At 40.2% G+C, this 24,981-nt stretch overlaps 1 protein-coding gene across 1 annotated transcript in view; it reads left to right on the forward strand.

Moving 5' to 3' along the window:
• The first annotated feature begins 850 nt into the window (after positions 1–850).
• col13a1 (collagen, type XIII, alpha 1) overlaps positions 851–24,981 on the forward strand; it is a 77,227-nt gene continuing 53,096 nt past the window's right edge. The window contains exons 1-4 of the mRNA XM_077496126.1: positions 851–1,085; positions 11,229–11,284; positions 11,650–11,676; positions 24,548–24,598. Coding sequence (XP_077352252.1) covers positions 851–1,085; positions 11,229–11,284; positions 11,650–11,676; positions 24,548–24,598 — 369 coding nt within the window. The remainder of the gene's footprint in view (positions 1,086–11,228; positions 11,285–11,649; positions 11,677–24,547; positions 24,599–24,981) is intronic.

Raw genomic sequence — 24,981 nt, forward strand, 5'->3', positions numbered from 1 at the left:
TTGACTTGGGGCATGTTTTCTGTTTTGCCCCCCCCACTCAAAATAGTAGTTGGACTCCAGATTGTTCAACTCCACCTAGGCTGCGCTGGCCTCTAGCATGTGGGTGGCTCTATGGTGGGTTTTAGGTTTAGATGCCTCAGGTTATTCCGGGAGCCATATTATTGGACTGACCTTGTTTAGTTTTTAAGATAACAGGTGATCTGGCTATTTTACTGTAAAACTGACTGGTGTAATGTGTTCTATGCGAACAGCCTCGTTAAGTGATTGATGTAGCAACTTTATCTGACTTTATCGCAATACTTTACAATCATTCTGACACTAACTGTATTTTACAAAGCGAAAAGCAAAAAAAATAGTGACTTGGTTCTGATGATATTAAAATCTTTTGGAGAATCCCAGACTCCCTCACTGATGTCATACTGGGAAATGTTCACAACCACTGCGTCCAGAGTACAAATTGCATGTAAACAATAATAAAGGTGGATCAAAAGTGTTAATGCCAACCGATAGCAAATGTTTGTAAAGAACTGCCTGAAGCGAAACAATGAAGCAGGCAAGATTTTGAATGTTAGCGTGCAAGATTTGGTTGCCATTTCCGGGCACATCCAAGCGGTGCCCTTACATAAGTGGAAGCAACAGGTGTTTGCAATAGTTAGACAGCATTAATCCCGGGGGAGGGCAAACTTAGCATACATGATATGAGTGCAGTCATACAACATCCTCCAGTGTTGTGTGTTTATGGCTTTGCATTTTGTTTCATGTTGTGCCCACTGCTTGTTGCACACAAAGCTGTTCATCAGGGGCCACGTTCTGTACTATATTTGAACCCTGTTGTCTTTGGCCTCCCTACATGCCTTTGGATCAAGATTCTCTGGGTCGAGCCTCCTGGGTGAACAGCCCTAGCCAACAGGATGTGAAGGCAGGCCCAGAATGTAGCAGGAATCTTGTGTTGATGTTTGTTTTTACCAGTCTTGCGTGCAGAGAGAGCTGTCGCTTCACTTTTGTTCACCTATCAAGTAACTACATCGGTGGCTCTCAAATGCGGTTACGTGTACCACTGGGGGTATGTGAAGACACTCCAGGGGGTATGCGAGATTAAAAAATAAATAAAAATAAAAATAAAAAATTAAAAAGTAATGTCCACGGATTTTTTTTAATTTTTTTTAATAACTACAAATTATGTAATATTTCAGGAAAATCTAAGGTCGCAAAATGAATTTTATATTGAGGAGGCTATTCAGTTTCATTGTCCTACAAACCCAGTCTCCCCAAACCAGAATGGTTCAGCCCAACCTGTCAGATGCCAGCTAGCGCAACCTGTCAACAGTGTTGCCACAGTTACCTTGAAAAAGTAACTTAGTTACTTTACTGATTACTTGGTTTTAAAAGTAACTAAATTGCGTTACTGATTACTTGATTTTAAAAGTAACTAAGTTAGATTAAAAGTTACTTTTTTAGTTACTTTCAGCAGCTGCCGATAACACCATCTCAACATAAAAATAATGCAGTAGAAACGGAGTTCCAAATACTTTATTGAAAGTGCATTTTTAACATGAAAATAAAGGTGTGTTTTTTTATGAAAAAAGGCAGTCTCTCTTGACTTCTTGTAACGTAAATACTTTTTATAAAACAAAAAATAAAAATCTATCCAGGTTGAAAATGAAAATCCCCTAAATTCCCCTAAGTTTGTTTGTTCCGCTATTCCAGTGTGTACACATGTATCAGTTTAAATATTTATTAGTAGTTATTGACAGTTATAATTGTTTTTTGGTTTGTTTGTTTTTTCTCTTCAAAATAAGGATCAGGAAAACAAAAGGTTGATAATTTAATGTTAAATATAAATATTTAACCTTTAGACAGACACCAACACAATTAAACAGAATATTTGCACATTGTGAAGTATTTCAGAAACATAAATTTAAGACATGAAATAAACCTACCGTCCAGCCAAAAGAAATATGAAGCCACCTTATGGAACAATAAATCTATCAAACACATTTTAACCACTTAATATATGCAAAAATATTTCCAAAAGTTCATTTCCCTTTTTAATCAACAATTTTTGTATTTAACAATTTTTTTTCTTTTGTCATCACTTTCATTTTTGGTTAATGTATGACATCTTTTTTTGTTTTTTTAATCTGAGACACGATGATGACCACAGAATCACTACTGTTTATATTTTGTTTTTTGGGCTGTCGTAATCGCGGGCACGTCTCAGTTCTCCTATCTGCTGCTCATGCTAGTTGTAGACGTTGACAGGGAGCCACAAACTGAGAAATGAGATACTTGCAGTGTGCTTTTAGCTTAGCTGGTGTGTTGGTTGTGGGACATACCTGTGTGGTTTGAATCCATGCATTGGATCGTCACGGGAGTTATTCTTTTTGGCTCGCGCGCAGTACCAACGCCGGCCCGGGACATACAAGTGCACCGAGAGGACTCGATAGCCATGGGAAATACCGAGATGTACGGCACCGGCTTCTGCTAACTGTCTCCATTTGTATGTTGTCACTCGTTGCACGCGCGCGCGCCGTGTCGCGAGCACGGAAACACGGAAGTAGCTTGAATGGTGATGCTACTGAAATGTAAACAAAACAAGTAGAGCACGGCGCAGAACTCTTGCTATTGTTATGAAAACCATAAAGCCTCACTCGCAACCGATACGGTCGTTTAGCTCCCCTTGACGAACGATGGTTCGGTCGAATCGTTTTTTTGTTCCACCCCTACTGAAAACGTAACTTGTCTGACGTCACTCCCCCTGGCGAGAGGGCGGAGACGACCTCATCCCATAATGCTTCACGGACCAGTTGAGGATGGAAATAAATTATTTTTTTACCACTTTTATGGTCCATAATGCACACTTTTTTTTGTTGTGTTGTGTGCCTGTTGGTTAATAAAACTAGTAGTAAAAGTATCATCACTTTTGTTTTGAATGTGCAAACCATTCATGACCAGACCATGGCTGAATTCAGTGTGGTGATCAATGACTTCTGCCTCATCTTCGTAGTTAGCAGTAGTTGTTTGTGACTGTTACAACAGTGAGATAGTTTGCCTTCTTCATGAAAATGTGGAGTAACGCATTGATTCTCTGGACAGTAACTTTAATCAGACTACTTTGTAGAATAAAGTAACACGTTAGACTATTAGTTACTTTAGAAAGCAACTTTTTTGAGTAACGCGTTACTAAGTAACGCGTTACCGGCAACACTGCCTGTCAATCATTTGAAAGTTCGATTTAAAATGAAGTTAATGATTTTTTTTATGAGATTTATTTATTTATGCATTATTGATTGATTGATTGATTGATTGATTGATTGATTAATTTATACTTATACATTTTGATTCCCATGCCTGCGTGGGTTTTCTCTGGGTTCTCCGGTTTCCTCCCACATTCCAAAGACATGCAAAGCAGGTTAATTGAACACTCTAAATTGTCCCTAGGTGTAATTGTGAGTGTGAATGGTTGTTTGTCTCTGTGTGCCCTGGATTGACTGGCAACCAGTTCAGGGTGTACCCTGCCTACTGCCTGAAGCCGGCTGGGATAGGCTCCAGCACCCCTGCGACCCTTGTGAGGAATAAGCGGTTAAGAAGATGGATGGATGGTTGGATGCATGGATGGATGGATGGATGGATGGATGGATGGATGAATATGTTCAAATAGTTCAAGACAGACTGTACAAATGATGGCACAGCATGTCTTTTAGATTTTTATTTTTTTTCCCCCCACCAAAAATGCTTTGCATTGATTGGGGGGTACTTGGCTGAAAAAAAATATTTCACAGGGTGTACATCATTGAAAAAAGGTTGAGAAACACTGAACTACATGAATGGAGCGAGATGCGAGAAAAAGATTGACACATTGGTGAATCTTAAATGTATTTTGGGGATGGAGTTTAATAATCTACCCATGCAGCTCAAAAAAGTGGAAAGTTGCAAAAACAGTTCTTCACCTTATCTCATCAGAAACAATGTCAGAATGGTGATGCTGGTAAATAAGGCAAGAAAGTGGAAAAGTGAGAGGATCATTTCCGTGGGTCTTAGATCCAGTGGAAACAAACCTGAAATTGAATGTGCGCATCCTTCTCTCGATGCCCATCCATATCGAACCCAAATGAACAACGGTGGACCATAACCCCGGGTTTTCACTGGATGCGGTTGCGGTGCGGTTGCGGTGCGGTGCGTCTTGACTGCGTACTCCGGACGGGTCAATTTTTTTGTCAATCCACACCGGCTCCGCACAGCTGCGGTCCGGCAGCTCCGTCGCCGCCCACTTCCCAACGTGTCTCGCGGGACCGCGCGCGCGCGATCATGTGGCATTTCACAACGACAAACATACAGAAAGTCTGCTCAACAGAGAAGCAGAAAGATATGAGATTCCATGCAGCATCCTTTTTTTGGTTGTCCTTGTAAAGTATATTAATAACGAGAGTCGGGTCAGTGCGGGTCCACTCTTTATTTCTGTCTTCCCCGTCCGGCTGCCGCTCAGTACGGCAAGCGAGACGGGCACAACAAGCAATCGCGAACATCAAACTCACTATACATTACAGTCCTTATAAAAAGGATGTGCCGTGTCATATATTATTTTGTGGTTTTCCACCTCCAATATAAACCTCTCCTCGTCCATGTTCGCTGGTGTCTAAACCGTGAATGAGCACATGGCCCGGCGACGCCCACGTCACGTTTTGCTGAAAAACTTGCGAAATAGGAGCTGGCGAGTGTTTTATTCTGAAAGGTAACCGGAAATTTATTTTGAAACTGCCTCGGTCTTCCTGTCCCGCTCGATGTGTTTTGTGCTAGCTTGCCATTTGCCGGAGGCCTACCGCTGCGGCGTCCGGCAAAAATAGAAAATAGGCTATCCTTGCGGAAGGCTTGCGGCACGCCGCAGGCCTTCCGCAGTCGACACGCAACGCACCCGCAAGCGGTGTAAACTGCACCATTCGAATGAATGGAATCTAATTGCTTGCGTCGCCGGACCGCACCGCAACCACACCGCAAACGCATCCAGTGAAAACCCGGGGTGATAACTCGCTTCTTAACATTCATTGTCTCGAAACAAGGTGCTGGAGGTTATGATGGAGAAAGGTGGAATACAGTGAGAGCTAGCAGCAAGCACAGATGTGGAGAAATTTGTAGAAGATACTAGTTAGACCATGGGACTCAATATGAAAAGCATGCTAAATTAATATATGTACAGACTGTAAATGCATTTTTTATTTTTTATTTTAATCAGAAAGTGTGGGTTTGTTGAGGTTGAAGCAGTGCTGTTTCCTAGGTAACTACCAAGCATCTCTTGGACCGAGTAAGGTTATTTTAATCCATGTTCATTTAGGACGGAAAGGAACAGCAACAGCAAGTTCTGTTTTGCTTTACTCCAGGTTGTCTGTGTTGCCTTCATGTTGACATTCCAGAGGAAAATGATAATTTGGTCATGTATGGGATTTTGGTTTTGATAATGAGAAAACAATGGAAAGTAAACTTCACATTTAGCATTTTTTTCCCAAGTCTATAAAACTATTTCATTGTCTAGTAGTTCAGCTCACCAAGGTGCAGTTTGGAATGGTATAATTGTTGTGGTTGTGACGGATTGGAAACTCTAATGCAGAGTGTTCAGAAATGTTCCAGTAGTATTTATTATAGTGAACCAAAGTAGAAAACAAAACTGCTAAATACAAAACAGCAAAATCAGAAGAACAAACAAAAAGCACTACCACACAGGTAGGATAAATTACAAAATACTACCAAATAGGGATTAACCAAAAAGTCAATTGAAGTCATCTTTATATAGCTCTTTCAAACAGCCTTAGCTGTCAAAAAGGAGGTCAATACGAGGAAAACAAAGCTTACTAGGAACAAAGAGACCGGCCTGTAACCGAACTAGAATACACATAGCAAACAGAGAACAAATAAATGATCCAATAACATGCTGGTGTGCTGGGGAGCCTTAAAACAAGGAATTGATTACAATTGCCCTCATGTGTGCACCTCCCTGCTCAACTGCACCAGCTAAGGGCAACTAAGATATTGTAGGGAAAACTAAACAGAGAAAAAAACACATAACCAAGACAGAACATGACAATGTCTTCTCCAAATTATTATTGTAACCACTGCTAGAAATTGACCCGCTCCACCATAAAAAAAAAGAGAGAGAGAGAGAGAGAGAGTGCGAGAGAGAGAGAGAGGGAAAAAAAAGTGATAAATTAACATCTTTAAGGACAATGATCTATACTATTTCCTGATATTTTTGGTCTACCTATCTTTGGAAAGAGCCACCAGGCAAAATTATTCAAGCCCTTTCTTCCCCTAAAATGTGCATTTCCTGTTCCCACTTTTTCTTTATTGCATGAAAATGTAAAGACATTGACTTGGCACCCAGCTGAGTGATAAATTGTCTGACCTGTCTAAAAAAAAAAAAAAAATAGAACCTCCTAAAGCACTGCTTAAAGGGCTTTCTTGTTCGTGATCATTTGTCTCCACCTGCTTCATTTACTGTGGTTGACCTAGCAAGTTAGCAAGAACAAGAAAATGTGAATATTGTTTTCATTAAAGGTTTGTTTTGAGTGTTTTTTTTTTTCATTCTGGACATACTTGTTATGGCCAAAATATATGAATAGTCTGAGATAGGGGGAAAATGCAGGAGGAACAGTTCCTAAAATCAGATCTGAAAAAACAAAAAACAAAAACAAAAAAAAAACAAAAAACCTTTTAGTCTGCACCCTTAACCTTGCTCTGCAAGATAAATTCTCACAGTGAGTTCACAAACTCCGGAGAATACATCTTGTACTGCTCCCGCTGATAACCGGGATATGCAGCTGTGATGAAACCAGGAAGCCAGTGCCGATGCCGGGGCAAACAAACAAACTGAAAATATTGTGGAGTACTCACTTGAGTGAATCACAATATTAATCTGGCTATTGCCAGGTTACTGCACCCTAGCACTTGATGACTTTTGTGCTTTGTGAAACTGACATCTCACGCAGTTTTTGTTAACAAACCTTCAATAAGACAGACAGAAATGAAGTATTACGTATGTTCATCCCTGTGGAAGATAAGTGTGTTCAGATTAATTCTCATGTGATGAGGAGAAAGTTAATCAGAATATTTAAGAAAAAGCATTAGCTGCATATATATTTTCTACACACAATGGCAACCTTTGTGTTTTACACCTCAGTGACTGAAGGCAAAAATCTTCATTACAGTGGATAAAACTCAACAGATCTCTAATCTGTGAATAAATGTATCACAGTTCATCTCAATTCTAAATGTTGTTTTCTCCCTCTTTCTTGTCTTACAGGACCTCCAGTAAGTACACAAGACACCTAGTGTGATCCATGTTGGGTAAAGTAACTGAATATCACTGCATTTGGGTGGGTGTGAAGTGGGCAAATTGATTTCTCAAACTGCAATTATTATTAGCCTGTTGTAAATATTTATCACATATTATATATTGCCTCACTTAAGTCATTGACCATTTTGCACATCTGATCAGCGCTATAATTGTTGACACCCAAAGTGACATCTGCCAAATTTCCATGATGGTTACGGAGGTAGTTGATGCTTGTGCTCAGTGAGGAAGATAAATGAGCTGGTATGAGTATGCAGAAACACATGTTGTTTTCCAGCACAGTCAGTGGTTGTTTTTACATGGATGAAGAACGATATTTTAATCTTTCACATGCCACCTGAAATATTTGGGACTTGGAAATAAATGTACTGATTAGCTTATAAAGTATCATATACAGTAGTGCTTTGACTTATGAGATTAGTTCATTTCATGACCATGCTTAAGTACTCAAAGATGTGTGTCTCAAATCATCTTTCCCCATTGAAATGAATGGAAATGCCATTAAACCGTTCTAGTCCTACTACATATAACACTATAAAAAAAAAAAAGCAGTCCACAGTAACATAATTAAACAAAATGTAAGCAATTAAACTGTTTGTGCATCATAATTTCATGTAATAATTAATACATTGTGTGGCTTCTCCTGGTATGTACATATTCGCCACCAAGGTACTATATAATATGTATAGACTCGAAGAAGGCCACATCTGCTCAGGAAGCGACAACAATGTTAGATTTTACTTTTGCAGATGATAAGGAATATATGCATGTTGACTGATGAGTAGTGTTATATACTTATATTGTCTACTTACGTTGCCACACCATTTATAGTCAAATACCATGTTACTCAAAAATTTAGAACACTGCAACATCAATGGTAGTTTTAATATCCCGTTTATGCCATTTCATAATGTGTGTGAGGATTAAACCAAAAATACCATCATTGACGTTCAGTCAGCTCTAGTTTTGGGTAGACAGGCAGTCGCAAATTGAGATGCACACACCAATTCTGTGTCGGCAGGCGAGTGTACAACATATCCTAGGGTGACCATATTTTCATTTGGGCCTGACCTCGAGATACTTAAACGATACTCAATTTACTCCAAGATGCCATACATTCAAACTATTTTAACATATGCCTCCTCTGTATGGGTAGAAAAAAAAGACATTACCTTCTTTTGAAGTATTACATTTTTTGCTTTCCAATTATTTTTTTTTTACTTCGAGCATAGTTCGTACCCAGCACTTACTGTGTGGCAGCTCAAAATTTGCGAAAGTTCTAAGTCACCGTCACAGCCAGCGTGCGGTTTGCCAGTCACAGCAAACATGTTGCAGTGCACTGCGCCTCTCATTTGCCGCACAACGAAAAACGGACAATTTCATTAAAGGCAGGGTCTGTCGTTTTCACTCAGGAAAATGCACTTTTTAAATACAGGATGTACACACTTTAACTCTTTCTCAGTCTACACATCTGGGTTTATGTTAATGTTTGGTGGTGTTTTTTTTCCTAAACCCCCACCCTTGCAACCTGTATTTTGCCATTTTCTGTTTGTTTTGTAAACAGCGAGACGTTTCTGTGGAAAGACAGTGTTTATACCCCTCCAGCCAATCGCAGAGTGGGGGGTGCAGGGAGGGGGGGGGGGTGTCAGAGACGGGCCCGTTCAAATTTGTCGGCTTCATGACGTCACTCCCTGGCAACAACAGCGCACGCAGATTTTTTTTTCTTTCCACTCACTGTGTGAGTGAGTGAGTGAGTGAGTGAGTGAGTGAGTGAGTGAGTGAGTGAGTGAGTGAGTGAGTGAGTGAGTGAGTGAGTGGAAAAAAGAATAATCCATGCGTGCTGTCAAGTTGCCGCGGGAGTGACGTCACGCAGCCGACAAATGCGAACGGCCCCGTTTGCGACACGCCACCCCGCCACCCCCCGCTCTGCGATTGGCTGGAGGGGTATAAACACTGTCTGTCCAGAGAAATATTCCTCTGTTTACAAAACAAACACAAAATGGCAAAATACAAGCTGCTCGTTTAGGAAAAAATCACCACCAAACATTAACATAATTCCAGATGTGTAGACTGAGAAAGAGTTAAAGTGTGTACATCCTGTATTTAAAAAGTGAATTTTCCTGAATGAAAACGACAGACCCTGCCTTTAATTTATTAAACCCGTCCAGAGGCTCGAAAATAATTTAATAAAGTGGATATTTCCCTGTGAAACAGCCTAATTTCTCATAAAATCAAGCTAGCAATAGCAATGCCAAACATCATGTAAAGTGAAACAGCCAGTTAATCGAAGCACATCCACAAAGCCAATCTTTCCTTTCTTTGTAAAAAGCTTAATTCTCTGACCCTTACTTTGCTGAAAATCCGGTAGCTAAGGCGTTGGTCTCCCATCCTTCAAAAGCTGACGTTTTTCCTCCAAAGAAAGACGTGAAAATAGTTTTATATTCTCCAGTGTGGCGTCATCTTACTATGCACTGTCTTTTGAATTCACGAATGCACTGAGTGAACATACGTTCGCATAGGAATAATACAGTGACGTAAAAAGGCTGCGTAGTGATCTGCCTATTTGTGTAATTGACTTTTCTACTGGGAAATGAACTATGAATGCGCGAACACACATCGCGACACGGACCGGGCTGGTAAAAGCGCAGTAGTGGTGTGCCTTCATTAGGATTATTTTTCAGCATTTTTGCCTGCAGGCCAGACAAAGTAATGCGTCATTTTTAGTTTCGCTGTGAGGAAGGTTCACTAACTCACACGTCGGTGATGTCGCATTACGAGGCTGGCACCTCAGCTTTTTGCAATGTGACCACAGACACGTGGAGACTGAGTGTGTGATTCTCTTTATTATTGTGACTGATATGTGAATTGATTTTCCTTCAGACTGTGACACAGATGAAGCTAAAATGTACTGTTATGTTTTTTTTTTGCCAATAATTTGAGTTGTAGTTGTGAAGGAATGAGAGAATACATTTTTGAATCGTAAAGTGGCGACATTATCATTACCACTCTTCATTAATTGGGTGGGAGAAATTACAAGAAATTAGGCACTGGCATTCAAATGTATTCTGATAAGAATGTAATAATGAGTTTTAAGATTTTAGTAACCAAAGACGAGATCAATCATGTTGCTCTTTAACAGTGGAACAATTTTTGCAGTAAATGCAGTATAGAGAAGATGGGCTCAAGTTCTATACATAGTAAGATGTGCTTGCTAAATGCTATATTTGTAAGTGAAAGGGATATTATGGTGTTCTAGGGAGAACAAATGATGGGAAATAATACATTCATTTACACACAGTATGAGAAGCAGCATGAACTAAGCTCATTGTATACTGTATGGAACAGTTGTCCTGTAGTAACTGTTCAACACATTTTGAGTGAATTACTGTACTTTTTAGAGCAATACTTTGTTATTGATGGAAATGGATGGAAATTTGAGTTTTTTTGTCTATCATCTAGTTTCTAGTTTAACGTCTGGGGGCGGGGGGATGTCTGACAATGTATAGTGTATATTTGAATTTACTGTATGAGGCAATCGATCAATTAACATCAAACTTTCTCACAAAGGGAATCATAAATTAACAAATAAATAATAATAAAATAAAAATGGTAAAAATGTGCCAATACGCCACATACAGATTGTACATCAGCATAAAAGCACATGTATGGATAACTTTCCTCAGTGAACCATCATTGCTTCCGTAGTTTTTTGTAAATTGTGAAGAGTTCCTGTTTTGACTTCCCTCCAATTAGCCTTACATCCTTCCCTTAAGACCTGTTGGTACAAAAAGCACTGATTTGTGTTCCGCTGGGAAAGAAAAGCCACTCGTCAGTACACAAAAAACATTGAAACCATTGAAAACCATTATATATTGTTTTTTTGCAGTTGTTGCATTTGATGGAGGCTACTTTGCGGACGTGGGATGTATCCGCACTCAGAATGTATTCAAGTAATCTGGCGTCAGTTAGTTTAGATGAGTTAAGGGCTCATTGTGGAGGGGCATGAGGGCATTAAGAAAAATTTTGCATGCTTTCGTATTTCATCCGAAACCAATCCTTGCATGGGGCTTTGTAATAAAATAAAGTATTCTGTTCTTGAATTGAATCGTAACAGAACAAAATACTGGACTGTGGTCTATATTGCATGTAAGTATTTTGAATAATAATTTGAATGTTACACAGACTTCTAGATGAGTTAATTAGTTCTGCTCAGTGCATCGAGATATTCTTCATAATGTTTACTTCATCTGTATGATTCACTCTTCCTTTTTTGTACTATTTGTATCATTTCTCTCACTCCTTTTCAGGGTCCTCCTGGACGAGCCGGCTTTCCGGTAACATGTCTTTTTTTTTTTTTTTTTAAACAATTGTCTTTGTGTGTCTGTATTTGCATGACTGGATAGCAATCACTTCAGTGATGATCTCTTCATCCACCCTCAATTAAGTTGCTGCAATTCAAAATTAAAAATGGATTTGCACCCATTTACATTTACATTGCACCCATTTACATTATGTACCTGGAAAACAAAAACAAAAAGAGCTTTAAAGGGATAGTTTGGATTTTTGGACATGAATCTGTATTGAATCCTCGCCTCTAGTAGTGTGCAATCAGCACTGACTTACCCTGACAGCGTTCCGTGACACGAGTTCTGGTCCGGTTTCGGTCGAAAGGAAAATAGTCCGGAAGAGAGAAGAGTGATACATTTGCATCACAAAACTTCGCCCTAAAAAAAGTCAGACTGCATCACCGCCGGACACTATTTTTCTGTTTGTTCGTATCACTGCGCGGCGCCCTGCATCCAGCTGATAGGCGCGCCAAGATTAGTGCGCGTCTGTCAGCTATATGCAGGGCGCCGAGCAGTGATACGAATGAACAGAAAAATAGTGCCCGGCGGTAATAGCGTCTGACTTTTTTTGATGCAAATGTATCACTCTTCTCTCTTCCGGACTATTTTCCTTTCGACCAAAACCGGACCAGAACTCGTGTCATGGAGCGCTGTCAGGGATAAGTCAGTGCTGATCGCACACTACTAGAGGTGAGGATTCAATACAGATTAATGTCCAAAAATCCGAACTATCCCTAAAAAAAAAAAAACCCTTATTATTATTATTATTATTATTCATTCATTCATTCATTTTCTTGACCGCTTATTCCTCACAAGGGTCGCGGGGTATTATTATTATTATTATTATTATTAATTCATGTTTACCAGCTTGTACGGTTAGAAGTGCAGGTAAAAATAAATAAATAAATAAATAATCAAAGGGTATAATGCCTTCTTTAGTCACTCAACTTTTATTTAGAGAGTCCAACCCCTCTCGAGAGGACTGGTACCAGGATCAGCAACTCCAAATCCGAGACCATGGTCCTAAGTCGGAAAAGGGTGGCGTGTCCTCTCCGGGTCGGGGATGAGATCCTGCCCCAAGTGGAGGAGTTCAAGTATCTTGGGGTCTTGTTCACGAGTGAGGGCAGGATGGGGCGGGAGATCGACAGGCGGATCGGTGCAGCGTCTGCAGTGATGCGGACTCTGTATCGGTCCGTCGTGGTGAAGAAAGAGCTGAGCCAAAAGGCGAGGCTCTCAATTTACGTTCGATATATTTTCCAACCCTCACCTATGGTCACGAGCTGTGGGTCGTGACCGGAAGAACGAAATGAGTTTCCTCCGCAGGGTGTCCGGGCTCTCCCTTAGAGATAGGATGAGAAGCTCGGTCATCCGGAAGGGAGTCGAGCCGCTGCTCCTCCGCGTTGAGAGGAGCCAGCTGAGGTGGCTCGGACATCTGGTTCGGATGCCTTCTGGATGCCTCCCTGGAGAGGTGTTACGGGCATGTCCCACCGGCGGAAGGCCCCGGGGACGACCCAGGACACACTGGAGAGACTATGTCGCTCGGCTGGCTTGGGAACGCCTTGGGATCCCGCCGGAGGAGCTGGTTGAAGTGGCTGGGGAGAGGGAGGTCTGGGTTTCCCTCCTAAAGCTGCTGCCCCCGTGCGCCGACCTCAGATAAGCGGAAGAAGATGGATGGATGGATGGATGGACTTTTATTTGCTCACTGGGACTTGCAGCAAAATTAGTCCAATATTGCATATGCCCAAACCATCATTTATTTATTTATTCATTTTTTTCCTTTCGGACACATTATTACAGGTTACATCGATCACATCAAATCATTTGCAACATTGACATCTCAAAGAAGGGCTGAAAGGGAGAAGCCATGGCTTATTAGGTAACCCGTCCCCATCGATTCTTACTATACACATCCATTATATACATTGATTATGATATCATTGTTTCATATCATTAACCACCAATCCCAGACATATGTCAGCGCACTCCCCGCTCAGTTGATCTTGAATGTCCGTGTGTAAATTGCGGCTAGTCCCAGACAGATTTGGAATTGCAAAGCTGGTCCCCAGACGCCACCAACAGGCGCTCCCCGCCAGCCAAGGCGAGCAGCCAAGGCGAGCGCATGCACTTTCACCAGTAGCGTCTTCGCAGACCTTGGATCATCTGTCCCATATGTCGTGGCTTGCAAAGTAGATCGGCTTGCATTCAGCCCATTGCGTCCACAGCAATATTCACTCGATTTTGGTCAGGTCAGCTACCTGTTGCCAGCATCCGATGATCATCTTGATACTTTTGGGCGCTAAACAATTTATATGCCTTGCTGTTGTTCTTATGTTCTGTTACATCCAAATGCTTTTATGTGATGTAATTTTGCGTTAAAACTGATCTAGAATCAGTATACGTTACTGGTGTCTGAACATTTTGCACAGGAATTATTTTTGAATAAATGAAACCTTTAAGTAAACGTTTGTTGGATTTATTAGGTTAAAATCGATTAAAATCGTAATCGTCCTGAATGACTGCAAAAAATCGAGAATTCTTTTTTGGCCATATCACCCAGCCCTACTTACTAAGCTCATGTTCCCTCTTTCCAGTGACCAGGAGACCAGCTCAGTGGTCTAGTACTATAGAGCAGGGGTGGCGAGATCCGGTCCTCGAGGGCCGCAGTCCTGCAGGTTTTGGATATTTCCCTTCTTCAACACAGCTGATTCATGATCAGCTCATCAGCAAGCTCTGCAGAATCCTGATAACGAGCCTGTTAATTGGAATCAGCTGCACTTCGAGTAGGGAAATCTACAAAACCTGCAGGACTCCGGCCCTCGAGGACCGCAGTTTGCCACCCCTGCTATAGAGTGTCTACACTCAGAGGTTGTGGGTTTGATCCCAGGCTGAGTCAAACCAAATGTAATTAAAAATGGTGCCATCTCCCTGCTTGACAGTCAACTTAAAATGCAAATAAAGAGTGACATTTGATGCTCTGTTTCAGTACTTACTGTTCTACACTTATAAAAAAGATTTAATTTACTTGAAATAAGCCCATTTAAAAACCTTTAAAAAAAAAAAAAAGTGTTTATTGTTTATTTTAAGATTTAATTGGTTCTTTTGTTACTTAGAATAAGTGCATACAGCTTATTTTAAGATTTAATTTCCTTCATTTGTTGCTTAGAAGGGTGGCACGAGTGGTTAGCACGTCCGCCTCCCAGTTCTGAGGACTCCGGTTCGAGTCCAGGCTCCGGCCTTCCTGGGTGGAGTTTGCATGTTCTCCCCGTGCCTGCGTGGGTCTTCTCCGGGTACTCCAGTCTCCTCCCACATTCCAAAGACATGCATGGCAGGTTAATTGGGCGCTCCGAATTGTCCCTCGGTGTGCTTGTGAGTGTGGATGGTTGTTCGTCTCTGTGTGCCCTGCGATTGGCTGGCAACCAGTCCAGGGTGTCCCCTGCCTACTGCCCAGAGCCAGCTGAGATAGGCGCCAGCACCCCCCGCGACCCTTGTGAGGAATAAGCGGCCAAGAAGATGGATGGATGTTGCTTAGAATAAGTGTTTAAAGCTCATTTTAAGATTAATATAGAGCTACACATTTTTCTTATTTGATTTGATTTGATTTATTGAACATTTAAACATACAAACAAACAGCAGAGAAACAAGAGTTAAAAAAGAAAAGAAAGAAAAAAAAACTCACAGTTTACATGTTCAAAAGGAAGTAGGAAGAAGTTAAAAACTTATCTAGTCCTACCCCTTATACATTATATATTTAAACTTAATTCATTATTAATACAATACTAGGTTAATATTTAAAAAAATAAAATGTCTAAACCTGGTTATGAATACAAGTACTTGGCGTGCATTATCCAGCAACATATGTACATGAAATTCCTAGACATATACCATAATACATTTGTAAATCATATACTCATACTTATTATATACAATTTTCATGCGCTTATTTGACACAATTTTTTTTAACTTTGCTTTTAAACAATTTTTTAAACTCAACAAGTGAGTCACATCTTTTCAAGTCAATTCCCAAATTATTCCACAAATTAACACCTTTTACAGAAACACACCTTTGCTTAATATTTGTTCTTGTTTTGGGGTTTTTGTACACACTTGTACCCCTTATATCATAAGGACTGTGTCTAATTTCAACCAATGTCTGAGTAATATAGCAGAGTAGATTGTTATATACTTTGTACATTATTTGTGCTATTTTAAACTCAGTCCTAAAATTTAATTGTATTTAATTTGATAAATAATGGATGTGTTGATTCTGAATATTTTGATCGATTAATAATTTGAAAACAGAGTTAGTATTTGTTTTATATGCATTTCCGCATTTCAAGAAATTTTTCAAGAAATCTAACTAAAGCCTGGTTCACACGGCAGGAGAAGTGGCCCGATTTCAGCCCCGAATTTCACCTCCCGACAATCGTAAGGACACGCCGAGACGCAAGCGATAATCTTCACAGATAATCCTGCCGTGTGTCTTGTCACCACACACGGCGCCTCCCGATGTCGGCGCTCGGAAGGACCTCCGACTTGAAATCGGGCATATCCAACATGTTGGATTTTTTTGGCCCGATTTCGCTCCGCGCAGCAGATTGACAGTGATGTGCAGCCAATCAGAAAGCGAGCCAGCGAGGAAGCCGGTGGGGAATCCAAAATCAAAACAGTCATGACGCAGCAGAAAGTCCGTGCTCGCTTTTTTTTTTTTTTTAACACTCTTTTTTTTTTCTTTTTTTTTTTTTTTTATTATTATTAATATTAGTATTATTTTTACACACACACACACACACATTCCCCACAAATAAACGTGGTCTCCGGGTGGGACGCCAACCCGCGCCGCCAGCACCGAGCCGAGGGCAAGTGATGTCTCGCCAGTGCCCATGTACACTCCTTTAAACAACACCTTTTCTTTTTATGCCACTTTTTCGGCTGAAAACCAGGATCGACTCATGTTGACAACTTGGAAGCCACGTTTAATCTCGAGAGGTTTTGCGAGACTTCCCGTCACATTCTTGAATGAACTCGGCTCGTGTGGGGTGTGTTGATTGTGCAGTGTGGCCGCACACCACGCACGGTACGTTCAAAAACTCCCGTGATTTTTTTTCTCTTCACCTGTGGTGTCTGTAAAAGATTGGAAATCGGCCGACAATTTTAAAATCTTGCCGTGTGAACCAGGCTTTAGTAAAATGATCTTACTGCACTGACAGATAATTCCACTGGTTTCTAGTACATTTACACTCAGACCGACTGTTGGATGCACTCTGCGGTGTGAGATCCACTAAATTCCTGGGCAACCAGAGTGACATGGCGTAGAACAAAACCCGAGTTGATCCATTGTGCAGTGAAACTTAGTAGAGATATTGGGGCCACAGATGGACTCCAGATATCTGTGGTAAATGAAACACGGGCCACATCGTGACGCGTAGTTTGTCTGAAATTTTCTTATGATGAGATGGCAGTGCTTTCTCGGGAGGGCATTTCAAATCGGGGTTCTAAATGCTCCATAAGTAAAACAAATCTTGGGTCTTCTACAAAGGAGAATGGCAAGTCACTCATTGTTATCATTGCTACTTTGGCTGTAATTCCCTGTGCCTTTGAGCTGTCACGTGGCATTTTTTCTTTCTTTTTAAACATGTTCTACAGCGTGGGTTGATACAATATGGGCTGCGTTGCCTGGGTAAATTCACTGTATTGAGTAGCGTGTTTGTTTTTGAGATGGTGTTTCAGGTTTTTTACCAATTCTTGAAATTCCAGTTTTGCATAGCTCACATTTGGCAAGTGCAGGTTTATCATCATCAATTTGTTTTGTTTGTTTTGGGGGGATTCTTTCTTCAGTCTCCTCTTTAGTGGGTCAAATGAAGCTTTGACATTACTTCCACTGAGTTTCACAGCTGAGTCTTGAGTTTGGAATCATGAGCACATAATTACATTCTCTTAGCTTTAGCCTTTCCATCAGTTTGGCAAAGATCAATCTTGTTTTCTCATCAGTCCTTAAAATTCTCTCCCAAGAAATTCTGAAATGCGTCTCTGTACTTTTTGGAAAATTCAGTTCTTTCCTCCCCCCGTTCAATAAGTGGTTTAGCCTTTGTTTGCTTGTCCATGAAATTTTCTGCAAACAGTAGACGTCACTCCTATCCCCTGGAGGTTATTGCTGAACTTTACTGAACTTCATTACAGATCGTACAATGTTTCATTTGTCAACTGCCCGGTTTTTCTTGATATGCCCATTCATCATCTCTTTCTGCATTGTTTTTTTTTCTTCAGAATATTTCAGATGAGTGTGTTGTCCGTGGCCAATATTTATGCAGTGGTGTTTGATTTGCCATCTCTCAACTTTACAGCCGCTCTTGCTAATTACCTGATCATATGAATCGGGTGTGTTAGACATTGGGAAACATCCTTAACATGGGTGCCTTCGAGGACTGGAATTGGTGACCCCAGGGATCGCCAATATGGTCACAAAAGTAGACTGAATTCTAGATTACCTAAAACGGAGGTCTGGATTGCAGCGCAGGTGATCTAATTAGACTTTGGAGCATTTGATGGAGGCACAAGGAGACTGACGTGGGTGCGTGGTGTGGACGTCATCGTATTTCATTATTAAATATGCCAACAGTGGCACAGTCTGAATCATTGTAGAAATCCATTAAACAAATTATTATCATTGTAAAAACATTTTAATTTAACATCCCCCGCCACCACAACTGGGTAGGGGTCATATATGGACGCACAATTGGGGGGTGCATGCTCCTCAGACCCATCATGCAAGTGGGAATCTTGCCGTTAGTCTGTATAAATGCACTGAGCGCACACCAATCTCATCTTTCCAATTCCAGCGAGTTAATTTTCTTCAGCGATTTTCAAACACAGTGCACACTCTGGACCAAATGAGAGAGACCACTATGATTGATCTGGCTCAGCTATATTCCCTCCCATAATGTCACATAATGGCGCATCTATATCATCTATTCTCTATTGATGTTATTATATAGCAATGTATGATGTCAAATTTAATAGTCTTAATTTCGTTGAATTATAAGAAATACAGTCAAGAAAATGGATGGATGGATGGATGGATGGATGGATGGATATATTTATATCATTATATCATCTGCTACACACATTTATGCACTAACAACATGATGATAAAAGTACAGTTAGTATAGTTACCCCTTTTTGTGACTGCTGCAAGTATGAATTTTGTGTAATATTGTTGCTTGGTGTCTTTTTAAGTTGCCCAAGCTGCAGTGTGGTATTCACTTTCATCAGATAGCTGTCATTCAATGTTGTGTAGCTCGTGCTCACAGGTCTTGAAAGTTTGGACCATATTCATCCAGTTTAGGGACTTTCGATTTGAAGTGAATGTCTGTTAAGCACTACATGTATTATTACACATTTGTGTTTTACCATCCATATACAAGTACAGTTCTTTATTATAATTTTTTTTTGTGATGTTTAACAAAGATTGTTTAGTCAGGCATTTGCAATATATGTTTTTGTGTTGTTTTGTCTGTATTGTGATCCCCAAGACTCGGTTTGTTCTGTGTTTAACTGTTGTGTGTAAAATAATTCTGTTGACCACACATCTACACACAAATACATTTGATCGGGCCTGATTGTAGTACATTTGCTTATTCGTTATCCTGTCGTGGAGGTGTTACCAACAAGGTGCCCATGGCATTAGTTCATCCCAAGGACCACATGAGTTGCCCCCGGACCGTTTCGAAAAAATGCCGCCGCTAACCGATGACTGAACATTGTGATTTCCGAAGAAAGGCTGTCTGTAGGAATGTCTAATGTGACATTTCATGACTGTGTACCAAATTCATATCCCTATTAACTAGTGCCCAAGTGCAGTAGCTCTCAGTTTAAAAAAGGATGGTGACCCCTGCTAATAGTGTGGGGGGAAAAAAACACACAAATCCAACCAAATTGGATACTGTCGTTTCAAAACATATATTCACATTTCTATCAGTTACTCAACATTTTGTATTATTAATAAAACATCCTATCTTCTTGATTTAATAGTTTGAACTATTTGAAGTTTTAAGCACTTTCAGGAGTGTCCAAATGCAGAAGCCTCCCAATAGCTTTTCATCCTTTACTAGTTTTATGCATGCTCCAAACCCTCTCCACGTGTCTAACACTTGTTCCTCTCTCTTCTGTGTCTTTCTTCACACCTTTTTGCATGTGACTGCTGTGTTTGATGCCAGGGATTTAAAGGACACGCAGGGGAGAAGGTAAGTTTAGGCCATTAGATATTTTTGTGGCCGTCGATTGTTAATGATATTTGCTGACTTGGATTTGACATATTGCCTTCTGCTAAGGGGTCATCTTTCTCTCCACTGTCTTTCGTTAGCAAAATCTTGAAGAACTGAAATAATGAAAGATAAAATGGCTTGTGACTTGATATGACTTAATTATGACTTGGTTATTGTTGGTGATGCTGGTTAGAAGGCCATAGCTGAGCGCACGGCTACGTCAACAGTTAGCACGTGATTTGTACCAGACACTGACGTCTGCAGAAAAAAAGGGGGGGCATATTCTATAAATGGTTTCCCACCCTGGTAGGTTTACGCTAAAGGGTCTCTGAGTTCTAGTGTAAACCTCTCCAACCAAAAAGAAGAAGCATTTATAAGACTAAATATACTACATGAGAAGATTGTTAAGATAACTTGGCATTGTAATTGAAAATTTCACTTCAATGTTGAAATTTTCCCTTCCCAGTTTATCAAAATGCAATAATTTTTGGCCTTATCATGAAAACAACACATTTGAGTGGTTTGACTTTCAAAGTGAAAGGGTTTGCAGAGGAAGACAACCTGCAATACATTGTGCAATTAACTAAAAATTTAGAAATCAGGTTTACCTGCAGTGCAAATGTAATTGATGTTGATCGATGTTAAAGTGAATAGACCACAATTGGCTTCTTAGGTTGATATTTGTTGCGATCAGACGAAGCTGGAATTTGATGTGAGAAACTAATTAAGCCTCATGAGTTACACTGGTTGAAGTGTTTGAATGCTTCTAACAATGTTTCTTACAAAAATATTTCAAAGACAGAATGCTTTACACTTTGGAAATAAATGTACAAATGTGAAAGTGGGTGCCTTAAATCTCACACAATTTATAGAATTTCAAGCAATAAACTACTCTGATGTTTCCAACTCTAAAAATGTACTGGTTAGGCGGAACAAACATCTCATTGAATAAGCATTGTAGCAAATGAATATTTATGGTCATCTCTGGAAAATAATGACATCTTGAAGGCATCACACTTTGCTCTGAATTTGCAAGCCACAACTTGACATGCTATGAGAAAAGTGCCAGATTTGCCAAAAGGCACTGTCATATCCCCATAAGCCTGTTCTTACAGTGAAACCTCAGAAGCTCATTTACATATCAGTCTAGGCTTGTTCGTTTGGATTATACATAGAGAAATGCCTGTGGATTTTTTGATACCACGAAGGGGGGTGCAATATCCATAATTCCATCTACCTTCCTTTGACAAAGTCTGACATTCATACTGTTAGCCTTCTTGAAAAGATGTCTTCTTAAACCAGTAAATGTTTTTGCAAGTAATCTGATTGGCATTCATCTTTTTTCTTCTTCTTCATTTTATTGAGTGGTCCTTCCTTAAAAAACTTAATATTTGATATTGAAATGGAAGAAGGCACTTTCTTAGGCAATTTGAATTATTATTATTTCTTATGCTGCAATTGGCTGACGACCAGTCTGGAGTGTACCTCGCCTCTCACCCGGAGTCAGCTCCGATAGGCTCCATTTCAACCGTGTGAGGATGAGCAATAGCCTATAGAAAATGGATGGGTCGACTGCAACAGTCTCCAACCCTTTCCCCCCCATAGACCATTTCCACAAAATATTCACACAATTTTTCAACAGACTGGACTCGAAACAAATAAAAATAAAATTACATGAAAAACACAACACAGCAGTGCGCTGAATGCAACTGTAATTTGTTGTACTTGTGACTCTTCCATGAGCCAGTCCTATATTAGACAATGGCATCTAAAGTGGTTACACTTTGGGGTATACTCACTAAGAATGCGCTGCATCCGGGAATAGCGCGAAATATTGCACCACAACTGCACCCGCAGTCTGCGCCCAGTTACCCACCTATTCACTAAGGATATTGCTCTATTCATATACCGGCGCAAACACGCCCACAAAACTGACAGCTTGGAGCAAATCTGCACCCGATTTACCACACATGGCAATGGATTTGCGCCAAGAACATGGTTGTTATAATAACAGTTGCGAGAAAGATGACATTATCAGAAAGCAAGTTTGGACCGAGAGAGCGTTTTCCTCATTAAGCTGCACAGAGCAGAGGACGACAACGACGTCATTCATTCATAAAGTACAAATTATTGGTGCGATCGTTTTTTAGAAATCTATTTTCAGAGGTTGGCGTGGCCGTACAGTATGCATCTGGCATGTAAAAATGATCATAAAATGCCTCCCCACCATTGTCGATCAGCCCGGGTTACGTTGTCCTAAACCAGTGCTTCTCAATTATTTTCTGTCATGCCCCCCCCAGGAAGAAGAAAACATCTCGCAGCGACTATAAATAGTATCATTTCTATAGAATTGTTATAAGCACACCTCTGTATAACACTGTATCCGTATAAACGTATAAGAGAATAAAAAAAGAAAGCAATATGGACCAACTTACAACAAAGAATAGCTTTATTAACTGTAACAGAAAAGATACCATATGATACGGAAAAATAAAATCACATAAAGTCAATAAATAATGCATTCAAACTGATCACCAACATTAACTCAGGAGCACAATTTTAAACAAAAAAAAAATTAACCTGCAAAACAAAAATATATAAAATAATTTGGCTGATATTTTTGCTGTGTGCAAAACGCATGCTCAGTGCAAACAAAACCCCTACACCACCTTGCGAATGCTCCCTGTGCATACTCTGCCAATAATGAGAGCCCCACTGCCCCCTAATCTAGTGGAGGTGCAATTGCACTTTATTCTAGGACAGTAAAAAAATAAAAATAAAAACAATTAAAAAGCATGTTCCCCGAGGTCAAACGTGCCCCCCTTGATGGAGCCTCGCACCCTATTTGAGAAGCACTGTCCTAAACCAAAACCAACATTGAGGAATGTCTCCTTCCCTCTCTCTCTCTCTCTCTCTCTCTCTCTCTCTCTCTGTCTTTCTCTCTCTCTCTCTGCGTGAATAGCCAGAGAGCGACGGTGCACCATGCCATGCACTGCTGTCATGATCCCGGGATCGAGGTTGCGTCAGGTTAATGAATGCTTTCCAAAAACGTTATTTGTGTCACGCAAACTCCCTGTGGCTGTTTGCGCTGGCGTTAGTGAATTAGACGCTGCATATAAATGAGTCTCATTTGCATTGGGGTGGGCATATTTCGCATAAATAACACCGCCGCACCGTGGCGCATTCTGGTTGGCCGCGCACTTAGTGACGGATCTCCCCATCTGCGCGTGTTTAGTGAATTAGGCACTCCCGGATTGCTCCATTTTTATCGGTTAGCGCCTTGCAAAGGCGATACAAACCTTTTGTGAATAGGCCTCTTCATGTTTAGGCGACTCCATAATTTTGTTTTGCAGAAAGACTTGCCTCAAAGTGATAGGACTTTTGAAATGGAAGCAAGGTACTCAATGCTGGGGCTGTTTTACAGGCTTCATTGCTTTATTTGTGAAAGAAAGAGAGAAAGAAAGAAAGAAAGAAAGAAAGAAAGAAAGAAAGAAAGAAAGAAAGAAAGAAAGAAAAAGAAAGAAAAAGCAATATAGACCAACAGCAGATGAATATTCAGCTCTTCAGCAGTAAAACAAATGTTCATTTTCAAGGAAAATCATCGGCAATTTTGCCTGCTTGTGATTCCATAGGGAGTTTTTTTGTATGCAATGTACTTTCTCTAAATGGTTTCTGGTTTTAGTGATGTGATTCTGACTTTGCCTTGTTAATTTCACTCCATACATCTCAGGGTGGAACAGCAAGTTTCAAGTAACCTAAGTTTTCGTACAAGTGTGCCTGTGCTTTATATCCGAACTTGTTTCATCTGCTGGAAGTTGTGGAAAATAAAAGTGGCCACAGAAAGTTGTTTGGATCTAAACTAGTCTTAAACATCTATTTTTCCATCATTACCAAATGAATTTTTGCTTCTGAGTGTTGAGAGTAGACATTTACTTCGATAAAAATATAAAAAGATTTGCATTTGATGGACAATTATCAAGTATGACCTTATGTTGAATTTGGAAGTAAATAAATTATTAGGCAGTGCTGTGAAATGGAGTTTCACAGTTTTGATCTATATTGTGGAATTGTACATCCTCTTAACTGAACTATCAGAGCATTAGAGCAATAATGATCATTTAGGCAGGCACTATATGGACAAAATAACCAAGCAGCTTTTAGTCAATGAATTCATTAACTGCCCCTTAGTCCTTCCTGGATTTTGAACAATGGTTTAACATTATAGTAACAGATTGGGGCAGTATGGTGGAAATGTGAATGGCATGTCTGACACAGTTAAGATCCAGGTTTGATCTTTAATGGAACATTTTTGTGTTCTCCCTGCGCTTATGTGACATACAAAAATCTTGCATGTTTTGTTAATTGACTCTAAATTTCCCATAAGAGTGAATGTGAGTGTGAATGTTTTTTTTTTTTGTTTTTTTTTTGTGAAGTGCAATCAACTGGTGCAGTCCAGTCCAGGGGTCTTATAACATTAAAAAGCTTTTGTGACATTATAACGTATTATATATAACATTTTGTGACGCTCAAGCTGTTGTAGTTAAACATTTCGATGGTACAGCTTCTCTGTCTTACAGTGTAACTGTTTTGTCCTTCAGGGAGCCCCAGGAGAACCAGGTCTGTCAATCATTGGCCCAAGAGGACCTCCTGTAAGTGTCCTATCTCACTCTATACTGTTGCTAATGCACATTAGTGTTTAATTCAACAATTTATATGGGTTATGCCACAAAACGCTTTAGGTTCAGAGAGAGAAAAAAAATCTGTCTGTCATATTGAAGTCTATGATGTGATGATGTGTGATTGGACAGGGCTGATGTTGCTTGGGCTCACACCCAGAGGGAGCAAATGTGTGTTTTGTTGTGATGATGTAATTGAGTTGCAATGCAATCAGCTGAGCAGAATGTGGGAATGGTGTGACCTTTCTGAGTGCCCTGTAAACAAACTTGTGACTGAGCGCTTCTGTGAATATATCTGGCAAGTCACACAAGAATGCATAACGGGCTGTGGTAGGTACTAGGAAGGTGACTTTAAA

This window comes from Festucalex cinctus, chromosome 14 (genome assembly GCF_051991245.1).
Source record: "Festucalex cinctus isolate MCC-2025b chromosome 14, RoL_Fcin_1.0, whole genome shotgun sequence".
NCBI lineage: Eukaryota > Metazoa > Chordata > Actinopteri > Syngnathiformes > Syngnathidae > Festucalex > Festucalex cinctus.